We start from the raw sequence: 21,025 nt of genomic DNA, 5'->3' as shown, positions 1-21,025 counted from the left end.
GGGTGAGGAGGAAAATATCTCTTGGGGGGATGACGAGGTCGAGGGGGCTCGCCCTTATCCCCCCGGTGGTGTAGTGGTGCGCAGGGTTGAGCGTGCACGGCCATGGCGTGGTGGCCTTCTCCTGTAGCCGGAGGGGGAAGAAAGGCTGTGGTTGTTGGGCTGGGCTGCACTGTGTGCGCCTAGAGCCCAGTCCAACAGTGCACTCTGTTCCTTTTCCTTTTTTATTTTATGTTCTCTTTTTTTCTATTTATTTTTGTCTTATAAATTATAAATATTGCACTATAACTAGTGTTGTAAAATATGTCACTGTCACAAAAGTTTGGCAACTTTAATTAAATTAGTTAGAATATTTTACTATTAAAAAGGTATTTAAATAATAGTTTAGGCCTCTGATTTAAATGCTCCAGTGTATTTAAATACTTTAGAAAAAGATGATTTCTCCCCCAATATTACTTATGAATTATTTGTCATAGTTTGTACTTTTTAGTTGTAACTTTTAAAAACTTTAAATTTGACTTTGATTTAAATTTGAATATGAACTAGCTTTGACTTAAGTGAGATTAGCGATAGTAATGATGGTGACCTGGCATCATTAGCAGGGGATTACTGTAGCTTAATTATCCGGGCGTCACAGTGAGCAAGCGAGCTGGATGCACACCCACTTAGTTTTCTTTTTGAGCTTTCATAAACTTATAGCTCTAGTGCATCCGTTGCATGGCAATCCCTACTCACTCACATTGATATCTATTAATGGGCATCTCCATAGCCCGTTGATATGCCTAGTTGATGTTAGACTATCTCCTTCTTTTTGTCTTGTCCACAACCAACGTCTATTCCACCTATAGTGCTATGTCCATGGCTCACGCTCATGTATTGCTTGGAAGTTGAAAAAGTTTGAGAACATCAAAAGTATGAAACAATTGCTTGGCTTGTCATCGGGGTTGTGCATGATTTAAATATTTTGTGTGATGAAGATGGAGCATAGCCAGACTATATGATTTTGAAGGGATAAGCTTTCTTTGGCCATGTTATTTTGAGAAGACATAATTTTTTTGTTAGTATGCTTGAAGTATTATTGTTTTTATGTCAATATTAAACTTTTTTTTGAATCATACGGATCTGAACATTCATGTCACAATAAAGAGAATTACATGGATAAATATGTTAGGTAGCATTCCACATCAAAAAGTCTATTTTTATCATTTACCTACTCGAGGACGAGAAGGAATTAAGCTTGGGGATGCTCGATACATCTCCAACGTATCTATTATTTTTTATTGATCCATGCTATTATATTATCTATTTTGGATGTTTTATATGATTTTTGGGACTAACCTATTAACCTAGAGCCCAGTGCCAGTTTCTATTTTTTCCTTGTTTTAGAGTTTTGCAGAAAAGGAATACCAAATGGAATAAAACTTTCGCGATGATTTTTCTTGGACCAGAAGACACCCAGGAGACTTGGAGTGCAAGTCAGAGGAGCCTCGAGGCGGCTACAAGGGTGGAGGGCGCCCCCTCCCCCGACCTTGTGGGCCCCTCGTAGCTCTCATGACCTAATTCTTCCTCCTATATATACTCTTATACCCCCAAAACATCCAGGGGAGCCACGAAACCACTTTTCCACCGCCGCAACCTTCTGTACATGTGAGATCCCATATTGGGCCTTTTTCGGCATCCTACCGGAGGGGGAATCGACCACGGAGGGCTTCTACATCAACACCATTGCATCTCCGATGAAGCGTGAGTAGTTTACTTCAGACCTACGGGTCCATAGCTAGTAGCTAGATGGCTCCTTCTCTCTCTTTGTTTCTCAATACAAAGTTCTCCTTGATGTCCTTGGAGATCTATTCTATGTAATACTCTATTGCAGTGTGTTTGCTGAGATCCGATGAATTGTGGATTTATGATCAGCTTATCTATGAATATTATTTGAATCTCCTTTGAATTCTTTTATGCATGATTTGATATCTTTGCAAGTCTCTTTGAACTATCGATTTGGTTTGGCCGACTAGATTGTTTTTCTTGCAATGGGAGAAGTGCTTAGCTTTGGGTTCAATCTTGTGGTGCTTGATCCTAGTGACAGAAGGGGAACCGACACGTATGGTATTGTTGCCATTGAGGATAACAAGATGGGGTTTTCATCATATTGCTTGAGTTAATCCCGCTACATCATGTCATCTTACTTAATGCATTAATCTGTTCTAATGAACTTAATACTCTAGATATAGGCAGGAGTCAGTCGATGTGTGGAGTAATAGTAGTAGATGCAGAATCGTTTTGGTCTACTTGACACGGACGTGATGCCTATATTCATGATCATTGCCTTAGATATCATCATAACTTTGCGCTTTTCTATCAATTGCTCAGCAGTAATTTGTTCACCCACCGTAATAACTTCTATCTTGAGAGAAGCCTCTAGTGAAACCTATGGCCCCCGGGTCTATTTTACATCATATTAGGTTTCCGTCAACTTGCCAATTTCTGTCGCCGTTCCCTTACTTTGCAATCTTTTACTTTTCGTTTCATAAACCAAAAATACCAAAAATATTACTTTACCATTTATCCATCTCTATCAGATCTCACTTTGCGAATAACCATGAAGGGATTGACAACCCCTTTGTTGCATTGGTTGCAAGTTGGTGTTTGTTTGTGCAGGTATTTGGTGGCTTGTTGCGTAGTCTCCTACTGGATTGATACCTTGGCTCTCAAAACTGAGGGAAATACTTACGCTACTTTGCTGCATCACCCTTTCCTCTTCAAGGGAAAAACCAACGCAAGCTGAAGAGGTAGTAGTCATCAATGAATGAAACAACATCAGCAAACCTGGGAGAAATAAAAAGAGAAACAACATCAATGCATATGAAACATTGGTTCTCTGATCTATGAAACACCGCCACTATATATATTTCAATTATCTGAGCACCAAGGAATAACTACTATTGACTAATGCATATGAAACTTATGTAAAGCAACACCAATAGAAAAAATATAGTGATCCTTTAATATTTACTAGCAAAAGAGCCCCGGCGTTGCAATGGGAGGAAACAATATGACATGCCCCTAACCCAGTAATCATGACTAAAGACCACAATAGATCCATGTCCTTTTATTTGAACCAATGTCCCATCTATGTTGTCTCTCTCTCTCTCTCTCTTCATAAGATGAAAATTAACTTTCTTTTTTCCTTGTGATGTTTTGCCGCGGCATGCATATGTGGTTATTGATTAAAATTACACCATAGATAGATTTTTTAAAATGTTAAATAGGTAAAAATAACATCATATCCAGATTGTACACATCGCTATTGATTAGAATTACACCATAAACATGATTTTTTAAATGTTAAATAGGTCAAAATTACATCATATTCAGATTCTACACATTTTCCTAATCGAATTTCGTGTATACCGATTTTAAATTGGAGTTATGGTTTACAAGATAGTTTTTAAAGCATTTGTAACTTATAGTTAAACTACAAGTTAATTATAGAAACGGTAGGGGGTTTATTGAAAAATACAGAAAATGATTCTTTTTTACTTTAGTCTGGTCTGCGAGTTTATTTCATGAAAACATGAGGGGGTTTATGAAAAAGATACAAAAAGCGATTTGTTTTTGTCACTTAAGGCCAGACTGCAAGTTGATTTCGAGAAAACACATGGGTTTTTTTTGTAAATGGAGCAACGGACGGCCGAAAGCATTCCTCCCTTTATAGATAGAGATTCTAAACCACTAATCATTTCTTAAATTTCTTTTATTTTTTAATATCCAACACCGATGAAGGAAATATGCCCTAGAGGCAATAATAAAGTTTTTATTTATATTTCCTTATATCATGATAAATTTTTATTATTCATGCTAGAATTGTATTAACCGGAAACTTAGTAAATGTGTGAATACATAGACAATCAGAGTGTCCCTAGTATGCCTCTACTAGACTAGGTCGTTAATCAAACATGGTTAAGTTTCCTGACCATTGACATGTGTTGTCATTTGATGAACAGGATCACATCATTAGAGAATGATGTGATGGACAAGACCCATCCGTTAGCTTAGCATAATGATCGTTAAGTTTTATTGCTATTGCTTTCTTCATGACTTATACATGTTCCTCTGACTATGAGATTATGTAACTCCCGAATACCGGAGGAACACCTTGTGTGCTATCAAACATCACAACATAACTAGGTGATTATAAAGATGCTCCGCAGGTGTCTCTGATGGTGTTTGTTGAGTTGGCATAGATCGAGATTAGGATTTGTCACTACGGGTATCAGAGAGGTATCTCTGGGCCCTCTCGGTAATGTACATCACTTTAAGCCTTGTAAGAAATGTGACTAATGAGTTAGTTACGGGATGATGCATTATGGAACGAGTAAAGAGACTTGCCGGTAACGATATTGAACTAGGTATGATGATACCGACGATCGAATCTCGAGCAAGTAACATACCGATGACAAAGGGAATAACGTATGTTGCTATGTGGTTTGACCGATAAAGATCTTCGTAGAATATGTAGGAACCAATATGAGCATCCACGTTCCGCTATTGGTTATTGACCGGAGATGTGTCTCGGTCATGTCTACATAGTTCTCGAAGCAGTAGGGTCCGCACGCTTAACATTCGATGATGATTTGTATTATGAGTTATGTGATTTGATGACCGAAGTTTGTTCGGAATCCCGGATGAGATCACATACATGACAAGGAGTCTCGAAATGGTCTAGATGTAAAGATTCATATATTGGAAGGTTGCATTCAGACACCAGAATGGTTTCAGGAAGTTTCATATAAGTTTCGGAGTACCAGGGGTTATCGGACCCCCCCTGGGAAGTTAATGGGCCATCATGGGCCTTAGTGGAGAAGAGAGAGGGCCGGACAGGAGGTGGCGCCCCCCTTTCCCTCTCCTACTCCTCCTCTCTTTCCCCCTTTGCTACCCCGGAAAAGGAAAAAGGAGAGGGGAATCCTACTAGGACTAGGGAGTCCTAGTACGACTCCCCACACTTGGCGCTCCCCTAGGGGGGCGGCCTCCTCCTCCTGCCCCCTTTATATACGGAGGCGGGGGCCACCCCAAAAGCACAACAAGTCTTCTCTTAGCCGTGTGCAGTGCCCCCTCCGCAGTTTACCACCTCGGTCATATCGTTGTAGTGCTTAGGTGAAGCCATGCGCCAGTAACTTCATCATCACCATCGCCACACCGTCGTGCTGACGGAACTCTCCCTCGTCCTCAACTGGATCAAGAGATCGAGGGACGTCATCATGCTGAACGTGTGTTGAACACGGAGGTGCCGTACGTCCGGTACTACGATCGGTTGGATCGCGAAGACGTTCGACTACATCAACCGCGTTACTAAATGCTTCCGCTTTCGTTCTACGAGGGTATGTGGACACACTCTCCCATATGGTTGCTATGCATCTCCTAGATAGATCTTGCGTGATCGTAGGAATTTTTTTGAAATACTGCGTTCCCTAATAGTGGCATCCGAGCCAGGTCTATGCGTAGATGTTATATGCACAAGTAGAACACAATGAGTTGTGGGCGATAATAGTCATACTGCTTACCACCAACGTCTTACTTCAATTCGGCGGTATTGTTGGATGAAGCGACCCGGACCAACATTACATGACCGCATTCATGAGATTGGTTCTACCGACGTGCTTCGCACACAGGTGGCTGGCGGGTGTCTGTTTCTCCAACTTTAGTTGAATTGAGTTTGACTACAGTCGGTCCTTGTTGAAGCCGGTGACGATGGAGATCACAACGGTGCTTTGGAGATGAAGATCAAAGGCACAAGATGATGATGGCCAATCATGTCACATATTTTGATTGCATATGATGTTTATCCTTTATGCATCTTATTTTTCTTAGTACGGCGGTAGCATTATAAGATGACCCCTCACTAAATTTCAAGGTATAAGTGTTCTCCCTAAGTATGCACCGTTGCTACAGTTTGTCGTGCCGAGATACCACGTGATGACTAGGTGTGATAAGCTCTACGTTCACATACAACGAGTGCAAGCCATTTTTGCAAACGCAGAATACTCGGGTTAAACTTGACGAGCCTAGCATATGCAGATATGGCCACGGAACACTAAGACCAAAAGGTCAAACGTGAATCATATAGTAGATATGATCAACATAGTGATGCTCACCATTGAAAACTACTCCATCTCACGTGATGATTGAACATGGTTTAGTTGATTTGGATCACACGATTATTTAGATGACTAGAGGGATGTCTATCTAAGTGGGAGTTCTTAAGTAATATGATTAATTGAACTTTAATTTGTCATGAACTTAGTACCTGATAGTTTTTTGCATGTCTTTGTTGGTGTAGATCAATGGCCCGTGCTACCGTTCCTTTGAATTTTAATGCGTTCCTAGAGAAAGCTAAGTTGAAAGATGATGGTAGCAACTACACAGACTGGGTCCGTAACTTGAGGATTATCCTTATTGCTGCATAGAAGAATAACGTCTTGGAAGCACCACTAGGTGCAAGACCCGCTGCAGGAGCAACTTCGGATGTTATGAATGTCTGGCGGAGCAAAGCTGATGACTAGTCGATAGTTCAGTGTGTCATGCTTTATGGCTTAGAGTCGGGACTTCAAAGATGTTTTGAACATCATGGAGCATATGAGATGTTCCAGGAGTTGAAGTTAATATTTCAAGCAAATGCCCGAATTGAGAGATATGAAGTCTCCAATAAGTTCTATAGCTGCAAGATGGAGGAGAATAGTTCTGTCAGTGAACATATACTCAGAATGTCTGGGTACCACAACCACTTGACTCAACTAGGAGTTAATCTTCCTGAGGATAGTGTCATTGACAGAGTTCTTCAATCACTGCCACCAAGCTACAAAAGCTTCGTGATGAACTATAATATGCAAGGGATGGATAAGACAATTCCCGAGCTCTTCGCGATGCTAAAGGCTTCAGAGGTAGAGATCAAGAAGGAGCATCAAGTGTTGATGGTTAACAAGACCACTAATTTCAAGAAAAAGGGCAAAGGGAAGAAGGGGAAATTCAAGAAGAACGGCAAACAAGTTGCTGCTCAAGTGAAGAAGCCCAAGTCTGGACCTAAGCCTGAGACTGAGTTCTTCTACTACAAAGGGACTGGTCACTAGAAGCGGAACCGCCCAAGTATTTGGCGGGTAAGAAGGATGGCCAAGTGAAAGTTATATTTGATATACATGTTATTGATGTGTACCTTACTAATGCTCGTAGTAGCGCCTGGGTATTTGATACTGGTTCTGTTGCTAATATTTGCAACTCGAAACAAGGGCAACAGATTAAATGAAGATTGGCTAAGGACGAGGTGACAATGCGCGTGGGAAATGGTTCCAAAGTCGATGTGATCGTCGTCGGCACGCTACCTCTACATCTACCGCTGGGATTAGTTTTAGACCTAAATGATTGTTCTTTGCTGCCAGCGTTGTGCATGAACATTATATATGGATCTTGTTTAATGCAAGACGGTTATTCATTTAAATCAGAGAATAATGGTTGTTCTATTTATATGAGTAATATCTTTTATGGTCATGCACACTTGATGAGTGGTCTATTTTTGTTGAATCTCGATTGTAGTGATACACATATTCATAATATTGAAGCCAAAAAGATGCAAGGTTAATAATGATAGTGCAACTTATTTGTCGCATTGCCGTTTAGGTCATATTGGTGTAAAGCGCATGAAGAAACTCCATGCTGATGGGCTTTTGGAATCACTTGATTATGAATCACTTGATGCTTGCGAACAATGCCTCATGGGCAAGATGACTAAGACTCCGTTCTACGGAACAATGGAGCGAGCAACTGACTTATTGGAAATAATACATACTGATGTATGCGGTCCGATGAGTATTGAGGTTCGCGGCGGGTATCGTTATTTTCTGACCTTCACATATGATTTGAGCAGATATGGGTATATCTACTTGATGAAACCTAAGTCTGAAACATTTGAAAAGTTCAAAGAATTTCAGAGTGAAGTAGAAAATCATCGTAACAAGAAAATAAAGTTTCTACGATTTGATCGCGGAGGAGAATATTTGAGTTATGAGTTTGGTCTTCATTTGAAACAATGTGGAATAGTTTCCCAACTCACGCCACCTGGAACACCACAGCGTAATGGTGTGTCCGAACATCATAACAGTACATTATTAGATATGGTGTGATCTATGATGTCTCTTACTGATTTACCGCTATCATGTTGGGGTTATGCTTTAGAGACGGCTACATTCACGTTAAATAGGGCACCATCTAAATCCGTTGAGACGACACCATATGAACTGTGGTTTAGCAAGAAACCTAAGCTGTTGTTCCTTAAAGTTTGGAGCTGCGATGCTTATGTGAAAAAGATTCAACCTGATAAGCTCGAACCCAAATCGGAGAAATGTGTCTTCATAGGATACCCAAAGGAGACTGTTGGGTACACCTTCTATCACAGATCCGAAGGCAAGATATTCGTTTCTAAAAATGGATCCTTTCTAGAGAAGGAGTTTCTCTCCAAAGAAGTGAGTGGGAGGAAAGTATAACTTGATGAGGTAATTGTACCTTCTCCCGAATTGTAAAGTAGTTTATCACAAAAATCAGTTCCAGTGATTCCTACACCAATCAGTGAGGAAGCTAATGATGATGATCATGAAACTTCAGATCAAGTTACTACTGAACCTCGTAGGTCAACCAGAGTACGATCCACACCAGAGTGGTACGGTAATCCTGTTATGGAGGTCATGTTACTTGACCATGACGAACCTACGAACTATGAGGAAGCGATGATGAGCCCAGATTCCGTGAAATGGCTTGAGGCCATGAAATCTGAGATGGGATCCATGTATGAGAACAAAGTGTGGACTTTGTTGACTTTCCCGATGATCAGCAAGCCATAGAGAATAAATGGATCTTCAAGAAGAAGACTGACGCTGACGATAATGTTACTGTCTACAAAGCTCGACTTGTTGTGAAAGGTTTTCGACATGTTCAAGGAGTTGAATACGATGAGACCTTCTCACCCGTAGCGATGCTTAAGTCTGTCCGAATCAAGTTAGCAATTGCCGCATTTTATGATTATGAAATTTGGCAAATGGATGTCAAAACTGCATTCCTTAATGGATATCTTAAAGAAGAGTTGTATGATGCAACTAGAAGGTTTTATCGATCCTAAAGGTGCTAACAAAGTGTGCAAGCTCCAGCGATCCATTTATGGACTGGTGCAAGCCTCTCATAGTTGGAATATACGCTTTGATAGTGTGATCAAAGCATGTGGTTTTATACAGAATTTTGGAGAAGCCTGTATTTACAAGAAAGTGAGTGGGAGCTCTGTAGCATTTCTAATATTATATGTGGATGACATATTATTGATTGGAAATAATACATAATTTCCGGATAGCATAAAAGGATACTTGAATAAGAATTTTTCAATGAAAGACCTCATTGAAGCTGCTTATATATTGGGCATCAAGATCTACAAAGATAGATCAAAACGCTTGATTGGACTTTCACAAAGCACATACCTTGATAAAGTTTTGAAGAATTTCAAAATGGATCAGTCAAAGAAAGGGTTCTTGCCTGTGTTACAAGGTGTGAAGTTGAGTCAGACTCAATGCTCGACCACTGCAGAAGATAGAGAGAAAATGAAAGCCATTCCCTATGCCTCGGCCATAGGTTCTATCATGTATGCAATGTTGTGTACCAGACCTGATGTGTGCCTTGCTATAAGTTTAGCAGGGATGTACCAAAGTAATCTAGGAGTGGATCACTAGACAGCAGTCAAGAACATCCTGAAATACCTGAAAAGGACTAAGGATATGTTTCTCGTTTATGGAGGTGACAAAGAGCTCGTCGTAAATGGTTACGTCGATGCAAGCTTTGACACTGATCTGGATGACTCTAAGTCACAAACCGGATACGTATTTTTATTGAATGGAGGAGCTGTCAGTTGGTGCAGTTCCAAGCAGAGCATCATGGCGGGATCTACGTGTGAAGTGGAGTACATAGCTGCTTCGGAAGCAGCAAATGAAGGAGTCTGGATGAATGAGTTCATATCTGATCTAGGTGTAATACCTAGTGCATAGGGTCCAATGAAAATCTTTTGTAACAATACTGGAGCAATTGCCTTGGCGAAGGAGCCAGATTTCACAAGAGAACCAAACACATCAAGAGACGCTTAAATTCTGTCCGCGGTCAAGTCAAGGAGGGAGACATAGAGATTTGCAAAATACATACTGATGAGAATGTTGCAGACCCGTTGACTAAGCCTCTCTCACGAGCAAAACATGATTAGCACCAAGACTCCATGGGTGTTAGAATCATTACTTTGTAATCTAGATTATTGACTCTAGTGCAAGTGGGAGACTGAAGGAAATATGCCCTAGAGGCAATAATAAAGTTGTTATTTATATTTCCTTATGTCATGATAAATGTTTATTATTCATGCTAGAATTTTATTAACCAGAAACTTAGTACATGTGTGAATATATAGACAAACAGAGTGTCCCTAGTATGCCTCTACTAGAATAGCTCGTTAATCAAAGATGGTTAAGTTTCCTGACGATAGACATGTGTTGTCATTTTATGAACGGGATCACATCATTAGATAATGATGTGATGGACAAGACCCATCCATTAGCTTAGCATAATGCTCGTTAAGTTTTATTGTTATTGCTTTCTTCATGACTTATACATGTGATAGGTCTCCAACGTATCTATAATTTTTGATTGTTCCATGCTATTATATTATCCATCTAGGATGTTTTATATGCATTTATATGCTATTTTATATGATTTTTGGGACTAACCTATTAACCTAGAGCCCAGTGCCAGTTTCTGTTTTTTCCTTGTTTTTGAGTTTTGCAGAAAAGGAAAACCAAACGGAGTCCAATTGACCTGAAAATTCATGGAGATAATTTTTGGACCAGAAGAAGCCCACGGAGTACCAGAGATGGGCTAGAAGAGTCCCGAGGCACCCATGAGGGTGGGGGCGCGCCCTACCCCCTGGGCGCGCCCCCTACCTCATGGACGCTTCGGGGACCCCCCTGACTTGTTCCCGACGCCAACACCTCTTATATGTACCCAAACTTTCAGAACATAACCTAGATCGGGAGTTCCGCCGCCGCAAGCCTCCGTAGCCACCGAAAACCAATCTAGACCCATTCCGGCACCCTGCTGGAGGGGGAATCCCTCTCCGGTGGCCATCTTCATCATCCCGACGCTCTCCATGACGAGGAGGGAGTAGTTCACCCTCGAGGCTGAGGGTATGTACCAGGAGCTATGTGTTTGATCTCTCTCTCTCTCATGTTCTTGATTCGGCACGATCTTGATGTATTGCGAGCTTTGCTATTATATTTGGATCTTATGATGCTTCTCCCCCTCTACCCTCTTGTAATGGATTGAGTTTTCCCTTTGAAGTTATCTTATCAGATTGAGTTTCTAAGGATTTGAGAACACTTGATGTATGTATTTCATGTGCTTATCTGTGGTGACAATGGGATATCACGTGATCCACTTGATGTATGTTTTGGTGATCAACTTGCGAGTTCCGTGACCTCGTGAACTTATGCATAGGGGTTGGCACACGTTTTCGTCTTGACTCTCTGGTAGACACTTTGGGGCACTCTTTGAAGTTCTTTGTGTTGGTTGAATAGATGAATCTGAGATTGTGTGATGCATATCTTATAATCATACCCACGTATACTTTAGGTGACATTGGAGTATCTAGGTGACATTAGGGTTTTGGTTGATTTGTGTCTTAAGGTGTTATTCTAGTACGAACTCTAGGATAGATTGAACAGAAAGAATAGCTTCGTGTTATTTTACTATGGACTCTTGAATAGATCGATCAGAAAGAATAACTTTGAGGTGGTTTTGTACCCTACAATAATCTCTTTGTTTGTTCTCCGCTATTAGTGAATTTGGAGTGACTCTTTGTTGCATGTTGAGGGATAATTATATGATCCAATTATGTTATTATTGTTGAGAGAACTTGCACTAGTGAAAGTATGAACCTTAGGCCTTGTTTCAACGCATTGCAATACCGTTTTCGCTCACTTTTATCATTAGTTACCTTGCTGTTTTTATATTTTCAGATTACAAAAACCTATATCTATCATCCATATTGCACTTGTATCACCATCTCTTCGCCGAACTAGTGCACCTATACAATTTACCATTGTATTGGGTGTGTTGGGGACACAAGAGACTATGTTATTTGGTTGCAGGGTTGTTTGAGAGAGACCATCTTCATCCTACGCCTCCCACAGATTGATAAACCTTAGGTCATCCACTTGAGGGAAATTTGCTACTGTCCTACAAACCTCTGCACTTGGAGGCCCAACAACGTCTACAAGAAGAAGGTTGTGTAGTAGACATCAACATGTTCCTCTAACTATGAGATTATGCAACTCCCGAATACCGTAGGAACACCTTGTGTGCTATCAAATGCCACAACGTAACTGGGTGATTATAAAGATGCTCGTCTATGATGGTGTTTGTTGAGTTGGCATAGATCGAGATTAGGATTTGTCACTCCATGTATAGGAGAGGTATCTCTGGGCCCTCTCGGTAATGCACATCACTCTAAGCCTTGCAAGCAATGTGACTAATGAGTTAGTTACAGGATGATGCATTACGGAACGAGTAAAGAGACTTGTCGGTAACGAGATTGAACTAGGTATGATGATACCGATAATCGAATCTCAGGCAAGTAACATACCGATGACAAAGGGAATAACGTATGTTATTATGTGGTTTGACCGATAAAGATCTCCGTAGAATATGTAGGAACCAATATGAGCATCCAGGTTCCGCTATTGGTTATTGACCGGAGATGTGTCTCGGTCATGTCTTCATAGTTCTCGAACCCGTAGGGTCCGCACGCTTAACGTTCGATGACGATTTGTACTATGAGTTATGTGATTTGATGACCGAACTTTGTTCGGAGTCCCAGATGAGATCACGGACATGACGAGGAGTCTCGAAATGGTCAAGAGGTAAAGATTCATATATTGGAAGGTTGCATTCAGACACCGGAATGGTTTCGGGAAGTTTCGGAGTACCGGGCCGAGGGTTATCGGAACCCCCCTCCCCCGGGAAGTTAATGGGACATCATGGGCCTTAGTGGAGAAGATAGAGGGCCAGCCAGGAGGTGGCGCGCGCCCCCCTTGCCAATCTGAATTGGACAAGGGGTGGGGGCGGCGCCCCCCCCCTTTCCCTCTCCTGCTCCTCCTCTCTTTCCCCCTTTGCTACTCTGGAAAAAGGAAAAAATGAGAGGGGAATCCTACTAGGACTAGGGAGTCCTAGTAGGACTCCCCACACTTGGCGCGCCCCTAGGGGGGTGGCCTCCTCCTCCCCCTTTATATACGAAGGGGGGGCACCCCAAAGGCACAACAAGTCTTCTCTTAGCCGTGTGTGGTGCCCCCTCCACAGTTTACCACCGTCGTGCTGACGGAACTCTCCCTCATCCTCAACTGGATCAAGAGATCGAGGGACATCATCGTGCTGAACGTGTGCTGAACACGGAGGTGCCGTACGTTCGGTACTAAGATCGGTTGGATCGCGAAGACGTTCGACTACATCAACCGAGTTACTAAATGCTTCCGCTTTTGGTCTACGAGGGTACGTGGACACACTCTCCCGTCTCGTTGCTATGCATCTCCTAGATAGATCTTGCGTGATCGTAGGAAAATTTTGGAAATACTGCGTTCCCCAACAACTGATGCATCAATCCTACCTCCTTCTGGACAGATTGGCTGGTCCAGGATACGAAAAACATAATGATCTGACAAAAGGAGGCGGTGCTGACATTCAACCTCATTGGGGTGGTAAAGGCATAATTGGAGAGATATATAGAGGTTGTTTTCACTAGAGGGGCGGAGCTTGGATCTTGAGCACAGGATGGAGGGGGTCAAGGGCGTCGCTTTTGTTGTTGGCGGAGGACGCGAGGCACTGGATCTTAGCCGACGACGATGTCGTTCGCTCGAGCCATTGTTTTCCTCCCTGACCTCTGAGGTCGTGGTTTTCCTCCCTGTGGAAAGGATGTGGGTCGGGCAGGGTTACTCCTCGAATGACGCGGTCCAAATGACGTGGTCGATCTCCTAGGGCCAACTCGGCCTGTGGTTCTCCGACCCGAGAAAATAGGGGATCCCTTGCATCCAAATGAGGCCTCGGTGTAGCTACATTTTCTCCGTGTATCATTGTATCCCTAGGTAGCTAGAACACTTTGGAGATCCTAAAAAGCTAGAACACTTTGGCTCAAAAAGAAAAAAGTAGCTAGAACACAATACTTGGTTCTAATCTTATTGTCTTGAAATTTAAAATAATGTAAACATCGATTATGTTAGAAGGGAGAGGATTGGCGGAATCAATTGTTGCGGAATATGATGGATATTTATTGCTTGAGCTTCGTGTGCATATATATAGGAGTAAAATGACCAACTTGGAGTACAAGACAAGGCAGGACAAATCCTAGTCTATCCTATACTTCCTAATAATCATATACTCAACATCCCCCCGCAGTCACAACGGTAGCGACACATATGGTGAGACTGGAGAAGAATCCGAAGGCAAGCCGACGGACACCCCCCCCCACACACACACAGTCGTAATGGTCGACGCGTCGCGGAAGGCGTGGCTGGAGTGAAAACCGACAACGTTACTCAAGCAAGGCGGTAGCCCTTTGTGCCGATGTCGAGGTAGCCGAGAGCGTAGGATGGTGTAGCCGTGATCGAGGTAGCCGTGCGAAGAATGTCGTGGTCGATGTCGAGTCGGGGTAGCCGGTGTCGAGGGAGTCGCCATGGAGCCGCGGGTGCAAGGAGGCACCGAGTTAGTTATGGGCGTAGTGGTGTCGAAGTAGTGGTGCACAGGGTAAAGGACGGTGTTGACGAGGCGTCGTGCCGGGTTTGCCAAGCCCGGGGGCACATCATGGACAAAGGCATGCATCGGTGTTGCCAGCACTGGGCATGCGTAGACGGACGAAGACGAAGTTGACGAAGCGTCGCACCAGGCTTGCCAGGCCCAGGGACAAGTCGTGGATGGCATCGGTGTTGCCAGCACCGGGCATGCGTAGACGAGGGACCTGCACGAGCTGTACGCCATGTCGGAGAAGTCGGAGGGCCAGCAGAGAAGAACTCGATGATGATTGCGCCGTCCATCGGCGCGGGGCCGATGTCACCAACGGTGGTAGGGGTAGATGGCGGCGACGCTGGCGACGGACTGGTGATTGGACAAAGACGAAGGGATGGACGGGCGGCAGCGGTGGCTACGGAGGTAGCGGCGGCGGAGCTGCGGCGGCGGCGGCTAAGTTAGTAGTGCGATGGCGGTGCTCGAAGTAGGTGAGGAACCCGACAGCGGGACGAAGACCGGCGTGGACGATGGCGTTCCCGCGTCAAGGGAGGCGGCGCGGCGCATACGACGAGAAGTCGACGTGCGGGGACGGCGGTGGACCACGGGCCGCGGCGCTACGGCCCGAAGGGGCGACGCAGCGGCAGCGGGCAGGTCAGGACGACGGCGGAAAGACCTCAGGGCGGCGGCGGGGACCATGGGCCGCGGCGCTACAGCCCAAAGGGGCAGTGCAGCCTCTGAGTGCGGGTCGGTGCAACTGCGGGGACGACCTCGGGACAGCGGCGGGGACCGCCATTACTGCCCGAAGGGGCAACGCAGCAGCGACACGCGAGTCAAATGCAGCCGCAAGGAGAACCACGGGGCGACGGCGTTGTGGCCCGATGGGGCGACATATCGGCAGCCTGATGCTCGATCGGTGGAGGGGCGCGCTGAACTCGGGACGGTCTTCACGAGGCCTGCGGGGGCGTGCGCAACCGGCGGGCCAGGCCGGTCGCATGGCGTAGCTGAGGCGGATTGTGGCGGTGGGCAGGTGATCAATCCGATCATGCGCGAGGTCGGGGACACCGCTAGGTGGAGGCGGGGTGGCGGCAGAGTCCGAGATCGTCGGGCAGGCCTACGCGCGCACGGTGGCTATGATGGGCTGCCGCTTGGCGCGAGGCCGCCAGGTGGGGGCGATGCAGGGCGGCGACAGTTGGCGTAGATCGACGGGCGAGCCGGCGCGCAGACGGCGGATGGAAGGCTGCCGGGTCAGGGCGACGGGCGGGCAGATGCGTAGACGACGACCGTTAGAGGCCGTCTGTCGCGTAAGATCGCCTAGTCGGTGAATAAGTCATTCGCGTAGTTCTAAGTCATCGATTTGATGAATTAAATATATTTTATATGTTATGAAAAATATATTACTAGATTTCTATACAGACGTAGTTTCTAAATATATATTTTTTGTCACATATAATACATATTTAGATAGTTAAATCGTTGATCTAAAACAATGTGAATAACTTATTCACCGAGACGAAGGTAGTACTTCTTAATATTCATATACTTGACAGATTATATTGTTGGACACGTACCGCCAGAAGAGATTCCGGCGAAAAGTGCCTTTTAGGAGCATATGCATATGATGATTGGGTTGCGGTTGCAAGGCGTTAGTTTCTAGTAGTACTTGCGAATCTTATCAGCCGTCCTTCTGCAGTACTGTAGTAAAATCGACCGAGCAAAGCATATGCATGCACCCATCGTTCCATGCAGACCAGTCGACATTAAATTAACTGTGTCCTAATATATACTTATAGTACACTTGAGATGCTGCATCAGTAATACAGTACTCTTGAGTATAGTTTTAGCAGGCCAAGAAGGGATGGGTCCCTGGTGATCCTTATTCTGGAGACAGGGCACGGCCATGAGAAGAGATGCTCTCCCTACTCTATACATGCATGCTAGTACTCCTAGTAAAATTTACACAAACTAATTAGTGGTACCGAGTACTTGGTCATTAGTTGGGGACTATAAATAGCATCGGTACTAGTCCAGTAGTCGCACGAGTTGATCAGCCATAACCAAGAAGGCGGAGGAGATCAATGGAGGTGCACTGCAGCAGCGACATGGAGGAGAACAAGCAGCACATCTGGAAGAAGATGTCAACTGCAAAGCAGTACAAGGACGGCCGGCTGCCGGGCAAGGAGACGCCGGAGAAAAGAGGAAGCCAGGGGCGGAGGAGAGAACTGAGGCGGTCGGCATCTTTGCCCGTGCGGGTGGCGAGCGCGGCGAGGGACCAGCGGGCGAGGCTCTACATCATGCGTCGCTGCGTCTCCATGCTCGTCTCCTCATGCTGGAAGAACTACCCATAAATTCTCTTCTGTTTCTGGGCCTGGCCGCGTAATCTGTAGTACTTCTGTCTCTTTTTTCTGGACTTTCCTTTTTTTAGATTTTTTCTGGACTTTCCTTTGCCACTACACAGATGGCCCTGGTGACTTCAAAGAGATGGGCCTAGATCTTACCACTTGTAATTCGGCCATCCAGAAAGTCAGCCCTTTCTATCCTCTTGGGCCGCCTCGTTCCTTTCTTTTTATTTACTGGAAAATAAATAAGAGTGTATAGAAGCGCAAAGAGGAAATCCCCTGCAAAACGACCGCTGGCCTCGCTCCATTGTTGTTACTAGCAAATATCAAATATGCCTGTGTGTTGCAACGGAAGACAAAAAAGATTATGTGTAAGCCAAATAAGTATGACTCAGTAACCTTACATAGGAGCGTCCTCAATTTTAACATTGCGGCTCACCATGTTGCCACTTATATTTCTTTCCACCCTCGTTGATGATGGTCGCGATGTCCACATGATTAAAATGCATTCGATGTGATAAATTCCAAGGCTATGAGCTTGCCACTACACGCCACACATGTCATTATGTTTCGCAAGGGATTGTTTAAAACTTTAAAAAAATCTCATCGGGCACGAACTACTCCCAACGCCTAGACATATAAAGACTTTTGAAAAACTAATCAAATCCCAGATATAAATGACTTTTGAATTGGTGAACAATTTTTTGAATCGACAAACATTTTTTTATTTTTAGATTATCTCAAAAAAAATCACGAACATTATTTTTATTTATGATTTTTTTTGAAATGCATGAACAACTTATGAAATCATGAAAAAATATTTACTCAAAAAAATTGTTTTGAATCTATGAGGTTTTTTAAAAATTAGCGAACAAATTATAAAATTATAAAATTTCTGTGAATATTTTCTAATGTTTTATGGACATTTTTTAGATTTCAGAATATGTTTTGGATACACGGTCATTTGATTTTATTTCCCGACTTTTTTCCAACTCATGAATATTTTTTATAATTTGTGAACGGTTTTGCAAAACCACTAACATTTTTCGAATCCGCAAAAAAATTATGATTTCTTAAACATTTTTTTAGTTCACATACATTTTATGATTCCTTGAGCATGTTTTTGAAAACTTGCAACTTTTAAATTTTGGAAATCCAGAATCTATTTAAAGAAAGAAAACAGAATAAGAAAAGTAAAGTAAAAACAAAACGAAAAAAAGTTATGGAGTCTACCCCGCACCTGGGCCGGCCCATGAACACATAAGTGGGGAGGACTTGCGTTAGAAAAGGGATGAAAAACTAATCAAATCCTAGACATAAAAGACTTTTCAATCAGTGAACTGTTTTTTGAATCGACAAACTATTTTTATTGAGATTTTCGATTTTCTCAAAAAAATATCATGAACATTATTTTTGTTTACGAACATTTTATTAATTGTACAAACAGTTTTTGAAATCATGAACCTTTTTTACTCGACAAAGTTGTTTTGAATCTATGAGGTTTTTTAAAAATTAGGGAACAAATTTTCAAATCTTAAAATTTCTTCAACATTTTCTAAAATTTTATGGACATTTTTTCAGATTCCCGAATATGTTTTGAATATACGATCATTTGATTTTATTTCCCGACCATTGTTTCCAAATCAAAGATATTATAATTTGCAAATAGTTTTCCAAAACCACCAACATTTTCGAATCACGAAAATATTATGATTTCCCAATCTTTTTTTGAATTCACATACATTTTATGATTTCTCAATCATGTTTTTGAAAACTCGCAACTTTTAAAAATACGGAAATCCCGAATTTGTTTAAAGAAGGAAGAAAACAGAATAAGAAAAGAAAAAAAAACAAATGAAAAAAAGTTAGGGAGTCAACCCCGCACATGGGCCGGCCCATGAACACATAAGTGGGGAGGACTTGCTTTAGAAAAGGGATGAAAAACTAACCAAATCCTAGACATAAAATTCTTTTGAATCGGTGGACAGTCTTTTGAATCGACACTTTTTTTAAAATTTTGCATTTTCTCAAAAAAAATCATGAACAATATTTTTTACGAACATTTTATTAGATGCATGAACAGATTTTGAAATCATGACTATCTTTTTACTCAACAAAGTTGTTTTGAACCTATGAGGGTTGTTTAAAATAAGGGAACACGTTTTCAATTTTAAAATTTCTGTGAAAATTTTCTAAAATTTTATGGACATTTTTTCAGATTGTTGAATATGTTTTGAATATACGATCATTTGATTTTATTTCCCGAGCATTGTTTCCTAATCAGAAATATATTTTATAATTTGCGAATAGTTTTCTAAAACCACCAACATTTTTTCAATCGCGAAAATATTGTGATTTCCCAAACCTTTTTTGAATTCACATACATTTTATGATTTCTCAAGCATGTTTTTGAAAATCTCAACTTTTAAAAATTTGGAAATCCTGAATTTGTTTAAAGAAGGAAGAAACCAAAGTAAGAAACAAAAACAAAATGAAAAAAAGTTAGGAGAGTCAGACGCGCAGATGGGCCGGCCCATGAACACATAAGTGGGGAGGACTTGCGTTAGAAAAGGGATGAGAGATCGAACCCTGGTCTCCTGGGTGAAACAACTAGGCGTTAGCCACTTTGAAAAAAAAACAACACAGTGCGACGGCGACTTCGAAAAAAACAGAATCATTTTCTTCACTTATGGGTGACATAGTGGGTAATTTATGGCAACTTCGGGATTATTTATTATGACGTATGGGAAAGAAGCATTAGCCATTTTATTATTAGGTAAAGACTAGCGAGCTCGTGCGTTGCAACGGGTGAAACAATCACACGTCTCTAACACAATAATTATGACTAGAATCCCCAATAGATTGACATACATTCCATTCATGTTGCCGCTTATCCTCCTTCCCACTCTAGTCGACGGTGGCATCAACGCTCACACAATTATAACACATTTGAATGTGATCAATTCTAAGGTGTCTATCTCCACATAAGATGAGACATCTGCTTTCTTTTTCTCATTGGAGATTTTGCCGAGGCATGCATCTGTGGTTGTAGATGGTTTCTTTCGTCTCCAAACTGATTATGTTGAGATGTTGATTTCAAATACAGATTTACAGTACGAAACTAAGATGGATCGTGCGCTATTGATTAAACTTGCACCGTAACTAGCATTTAAAAAAATGTTTAACATGTAAAACAACATCATATTTAGATTCTACATATTTTTCTAATCAATTTTTTATATATAACATGTGAAAATTGAAGTTAGGGTTTAAGAAATATGAATATTTTTTAAAAGCATTTGAATCTGTCAAAAAATATTATTTTTGAGATGAACTATGGGTTGATTACTAACATATCAGGGTTTTTTTTTGCATAAGTAAAATATTTTCCGGACTCACATAAAACAGGACCACGGATTAATTAAACGAAAGGTCAGTGAGTTTTCTTCAAAAAGGTGAACCGCTTTTTAGTCTCATTTAAAATAGGACCCCGGGACGATTTCTAAAAACAACAAGCGGTTTTCTACAAACATCGCAACTGACAGGCAGAAACACTTCTTGCTTTATTAGTGGCTATAAATTTATTTCCCCATTCACTTGGACTCCGGCCTTTGTAGAAACGAATTCTCTAGAACTTTTGCTTAAAAAGATTCGGAGTTTTCTCACACAAGTTGTGGCAAAAAGCAAACTCTCAACAAAGCATCGGCTTTTTTGGCTTCTACTAGTGCAACGCACGTTAAATATTTAGGCAATATGTAAATTACATGCGGATTTTAGGTATGCTATTATTTGTGTGTTAAACCCGTGATTAGTGTAATATTTGGGATGCTATTAATTGCATGTTAAACACGTTTAAC

The 21,025-nt window shown here is 42.2% G+C and overlaps 1 protein-coding gene across 1 annotated transcript; it reads left to right on the top strand.

The window, feature by feature from the left end:
* Positions 1 to 16,871: 16,871 nt before the first annotated feature.
* Positions 16,872 to 17,436, top strand: LOC125553752 (uncharacterized). Its single transcript, XM_048717473.2, has one exon. The coding sequence runs from the start codon at positions 16,908 to 16,910 to the stop codon at positions 17,175 to 17,177; it is 270 nt and encodes an 89-aa protein (XP_048573430.1). The 5' UTR covers positions 16,872 to 16,907; the 3' UTR covers positions 17,178 to 17,436.
* Positions 17,437 to 21,025: the final 3,589 nt, after the last annotated feature.

The sequence above is a fragment of the Triticum urartu genome, chromosome 4A, assembly GCF_056163025.1.
Source record: "Triticum urartu cultivar PI428250 chromosome 4A, HENAU_Tu73, whole genome shotgun sequence".
Taxonomy (NCBI): domain Eukaryota; kingdom Viridiplantae; phylum Streptophyta; class Magnoliopsida; order Poales; family Poaceae; genus Triticum; species Triticum urartu.
Note: the sequence above shows the minus strand (reverse complement) of the source record. Positions and strands in the feature narration are given on the sequence as shown.